Source organism: Dioscorea cayenensis, chromosome 15 (genome assembly GCF_009730915.1).
Source record: "Dioscorea cayenensis subsp. rotundata cultivar TDr96_F1 chromosome 15, TDr96_F1_v2_PseudoChromosome.rev07_lg8_w22 25.fasta, whole genome shotgun sequence".
NCBI classification, from domain to species: Eukaryota; Viridiplantae; Streptophyta; class Magnoliopsida; order Dioscoreales; family Dioscoreaceae; genus Dioscorea; species Dioscorea cayenensis.
The window spans coordinates 17,559,279-17,564,281 of NC_052485.1; the positions used below are offsets into that span (position 1 = coordinate 17,559,279).

A 5,003-nucleotide genomic window follows, 5' to 3' on the forward strand; every position below is an offset into this window, starting at 1 on the left:
ACCATTAAATTGCATATATGAGCAAAAATCCGAACTTAGTTTATGCTCGGGGATAAAAGAATAATTGCATCTCTAGTTCTTGGTGGTAACAATGCATATGAGTGTGATTAAGTGGAAATGATTTTACTACCATTAATAAAATAAAACAAATGTTATATATCCAACTTAGATAAAAAGGAAAATGTCGATCAGGGTACATGTTACATGTAACAAGTTAACCCAACTTAGAAAAAATATGAACATGACACTACACAAAAAAAGAGTTTTTGAGGCGGTTTTCAAGCCCTATAGAGGCGGTTATAACCGCCTCTATAGGTGTAGCGTTGGTTTTTTTACCCGCCTCTAAACCGCCTTGTATCAAGCCGGCTCTACACTTTAGAGCCGGTTTGTACCAACCGTTGGGGTAAGTTTTATCTACGGAAGCGGTTTTTAATAACAAGAGTAGAGGCGGTTATAACCGCCTCTATAACTACTAAGTTTTCATCAAACATCAATAGTTTTAGAAGCGGTTATAACCGCCTCTATAGCTATTAAGTTTTCATTACCATTTAATAGTTTTAGAGGCGGTTATAACCGCCTCTAAAAATTTATTGTAGTAGAGGCGGTTATAACCGCCTCAATAAATATTAAATTTTCATTAATCCTCAATAGTTTTAAAGGTGGTTATAACCATCTCTAAAAATTATAAGTGGTAGAGGCGGTTATAACCGCCTCTATAGTTTATAATTTCTTGCATGTTCATACTTTTAGAGGTGGTTATAACCACCTCTAAATTTGTTCATTTAATTAAATTGAATTTTATTTTTTTCCCTATTAATAATAAATAAATTTGTTTAACCTGTAAATCAAAAATATAAATTTTCATTACATTCAAAAATATACTAAATTTAATTTCATTGAACTTTATTGACATGTTATGAATTAAAGTGTAATGTATTTTGAGTACTAGCAAAATGTAAGAGTTTTACACTATTTGTGTACTTTCATTACAAAATATTTTTTGAGTTAATTACACAAAGTAAAAAAAGCTTCATGTATCCTCATCCTCAACCCTCTTGATCTTTAACCATGAATTCTCCAAAATTTGCAAAAACATTAAACAAAATCCAATCATAATAAAAATTGACACCAATAATATTGATGTGAATTTCATGAAGTTTATCCAACATAATATAACTCAGCAAAACACGGAAAAAAAAAATAAAGGATCCCATAAACTTACAGGGTTCAATGATGTAACAAGCATCAGAGACTGCAGGAGTATTTCAAAACAAAGTGACATGTTAGTTTCCTTTTTCTAGTAGTAGTGAATATAGTAAACAAGGATATGCAATTCAAATGAGCTAAGTTTTACCTCATGGAGTAATTTTGAAATCCTCTCTTGGTTTGCTTGAATTCCTCTCACACAGTTCTTCTCGAAAGAAATGGAAGCATCCCCAAGCAACCTCAAAGACTGGAAAATAAAAGCAAAAAGTAAATATTAACATCATACGAAGTCGTATATCTGGAACCTTGGATACATCTAACATTAAACTTTTCAGCAAAGGCCACATGTACTTTTGCACAATAAGTACTCCGGTCTCGCTATACATCAACCTATAATTCACAGCATTTATAATCAAGCAGCAATCATTAATATGCTTCTACTACATGTCTATACCATGTAACGAATTAGTATGCATAGGTTTATATCTGTAGCAAATTAGCTTGTGCATCTGTTCATCAAATGATGATCAAACAAACAATTACTAAATATATGCATTATCATTAAGATGAATCCAGGGAATAATTGTACATAGTCTATATTCCAGACATGCTTCTCAGCCTAGATTGTAAACTAACGTATAATGCCAGGAAAGAAATGTTAAGTGGACATTTGAATATAAGAAACAGTACCTGGGCACAAACCATGGTAAGAGCCTCACACTGTGTAGGATTAACCTTTCCCTGAGCAAAAAAGAAATCAATATCACCAGTAAGAACAATGAGTAAATACCAAAAGCATGGCATTTAGATAAACATTAAAGATTTTTGCTATGTACAAATTGATAAATGACAACAATTATGGTTAAACTTTAAAAACTTAAATGGAACCAGGCAAATAGTTCAAGGCATTTACAGGCATGATACTGCTGCCTGGCTCATTTTTGGGAAGAATTAATTCGCCTAGCCCACAATGTGAACCGCTGTAAAGGAGAAATTCTGAAGTTAACAGAACAGATTATCTGTAATACACAAGTGAAACCAAAATAGTCACTAGGTACCTCCCAAGAAGTCGGATGTCATTTGCAATCTTATGAAGAGAAACAGAAACTGTATTCAAGGCCCCGCTAGTCTCGATAAAAGCATCATGTGCTGCCTGGTACAGAAGATGATCTGATGAGATTTTGAATACAGGACTAATACAGCAAATGACTGTCACTTTTTTTACTCCATAAGTTCACTTTTTAACAAGAAATCGCCACAAAAATGTCCCAAAGGAAGCGAATATGAATAATAGAAAGCACTAAAACCTACAAAATACAATCATAATGAATCCAAAACAAAAAGAACAGAAATAAACTTGAAAGTGATTTTCCATTATGGGTAACAGTTTATGCTGAAAATATATATTGACAGAAAGTAGCCTTTGTTGTTAAACATGTAAAGTGAAAGCTATCTCCACTTTCCAGTGAGAAACTACAAAAAAAAAAAATTCCTGAATATATTGAATGGTCACAGAAAATGGTTGTAATTTGGAACCCAATTTGCATTATGGGTAACAGCTTATGCTGAAAATATATATTCACAAAAACGCTTGTACTTTGAGAGGATGTGATAATGATGTCATTAGTTACACAGGGTTCAAAGAAGATAAGTTTTAGTTTAGCCTGCAAATCAGGCCATGAGAGAATTTCTGCAAGTTCCTGATTGAACAGCTGGCAATGGCCATCAACCATATCACAATGCAAGTAGGCATTTATGAACATTAGATTCTACAATGTACCTAAGTAAAAGAAATATGTTGCAAAAAATTAGAATTTATCAACTTTTCGCTCATGGAATATTAGATTAACTTAAATTTTCATCTTTCCCTATTTATAGCATTGAATCTCATTATTTCCTTCGATTTTGCAAACTGATAATATTATCTGCTGTAATCGTGAACCTATGCACAACGTAATAGGAAAAAAAAAATCGCTTGAGCAGGTTATCCAGCTGATATGTTCGTTAAAGTAGCATTGTTAAATATTCATGGTTATTTAATAAACACATAAATAACCATGAATATTAAAGAGTACTATTTTAAGAATGCTTACCTTGTAACAATCACATAAGTTTCTTCACAACAGGTCAAGTTTAAATCTGGCAAACTGGCCAGCATAGTTGCCACTTTATCTCAACAAATGGACATGAATATATGAGTTTGTCCAGGAGAAGAGCCCATCCAATATGCATTGTTCTCGTTTCGTATATTAGGGCATTTTATTTCTCACAACTAAAAATTGCTTACTTAGTTCTACGAGTTGAACAATATCACCCAAGATTTAGGCAACCAAAAATATATATTACCAATAAATTGGAAGAAGAAAATGAAAATGGAAAGTCAGATTTGGTTGCAAGCAAATAGATGAGAGTCTTTGAAGGATATAGATACTAACTAGGGCTTCAAATTTGTTTTCTGCAGTAACAAATGGCAGCTTGGTCTCCTCAGCTACTGCAGCAGCAACTTTAACATCAAACCTGAATATTTATGCATGAAAAACAAAACTTATTGTATAATACTACAGTAATGGGATAATTGTTTTTAAAAAATAAAGCAAATAAAGATATGACTCCCAGTAGAACTACTAAAATGGCTGGTTGATTTGTGGAATCCACACAGTTGATAAGCATGTCCTTCGAAGATCAACAAAGGCACTTCTGTCCCGCGTAAATAAAAAGGCACATTATACATGATAACATCAATTAACCTAATGAAACAACAAAGTGAACAAAGCAATTACTTTCACTTTTGTGTGGTTATATTTTTATTAAGCTATTGATCAAGTTGGACTTGAGATGCTTTCAACTTAAACTAAAACATTTGACTGAAGGCGCTAGATGACTAATAGAAAATAAAAGAAAATGTAAAAAGAGTGCTATATTAGAAATTATGAAAGGCTCGAGATACCAAAGCAAAATCCAATAGTAGTAAATACTCATCTCAATATGGTGTAAGCATATGAATTGTACTATTGTGGAACATGTACAATTACAGAAGCCATAAAATAAAAATAAGTCATCTGAAGTAAAACATACCCCTTCTTTGTGTTCAGTCCAGTTCCAACAGCAGTACCACCTTGTGCAAGCTACTCAAAGCACACTCTTAGTAAGGGACAGTCCAAAATGCAGCGTGAGCATGATACACAAAAAAAAGTAGTTGTCTTACTTGATACATGCGAGGAAGTGTATCCAACACTCTATCAATCCCATATTTCACCCTGCAAAAAGAAATGTTTCAACAAGCCAAAGTTCAGCGAGATATCTTTGTGCTTCAAAACAATTACAGTGACACAAGAAATACACAAAGAAGCAAGAGGCCAGCAATCAGCAATGGTGTAATTTAAAAATGAGTGCCTAAGCAGTATACCCACTAAACTCTTGTCCAAGAATCAGAGGAGTAGCTTTTATTCTCATATTTTTTTCCTTATCCATCGCTCATGAATGCTGTCTTCCAGCTTACTTAGATGAGTAATAGCATACTACAGAATGACAAAAGTACCATTAAGTATCAAAAGCTAATGAACATACATAACCATCCAATCATGTCTTACAAGTATTTCCAAGATGATAACTAATTGCAGAACCTGTATAGACAATTTACCCCCTTCCTCGTATAGATCCACAAAGCATGAGTTTGTTGTTCAAATCCATGAGTTAACAAAAAGCTTTTTGTCCATACAAGCCGGACATACACTTGTTAAGTATCCTTATACTAATACCATACATTTTACAAATTCTTTTTCAAGTCGAACTAATTC

General features: G+C 33.1%; 1 protein-coding gene across 1 annotated transcript; it reads right to left on the reverse strand.

Moving 5' to 3' along the window:
- Positions 1-1,584: 1,584 nt before the first annotated feature.
- LOC120277746 (fumarate hydratase 1, mitochondrial-like) lies at positions 1,585-4,677 on the reverse strand. The gene is made up of 8 exons (XM_039284592.1): positions 4,604-4,677; positions 4,412-4,466; positions 4,282-4,331; positions 3,642-3,723; positions 2,265-2,359; positions 2,120-2,186; positions 1,897-1,947; positions 1,585-1,596 (listed from the first exon to the last, which is right to left on the reverse strand). The coding sequence occupies exons 1-8, from the start codon at positions 4,675-4,677 to the stop codon at positions 1,585-1,587; spliced, it is 486 nt and encodes a 161-aa protein (XP_039140526.1).
- Positions 4,678-5,003: the final 326 nt, after the last annotated feature.

Coding starts and splice junctions, on each gene's coding strand:
- LOC120277746 (XM_039284592.1), bottom strand. CDS start 4,677: ATGGATAAGGAAAAAAATATGAGAATAAAAGCTACTCCTCTGATTCTT. Junction 4,332..4,411: donor CACTTCCTCGCATGTATCAA/GTAAGACAACTA, acceptor TGCTTTGAGTAG/CTTGCACAAGGTGGTACTGC. Junction 1,948..2,119: donor CAGGCAGCAGTATCATGCCT/GTAAATGCCTTG, acceptor TTTTTTGCTCAG/GGAAAGGTTAATCCTACACA.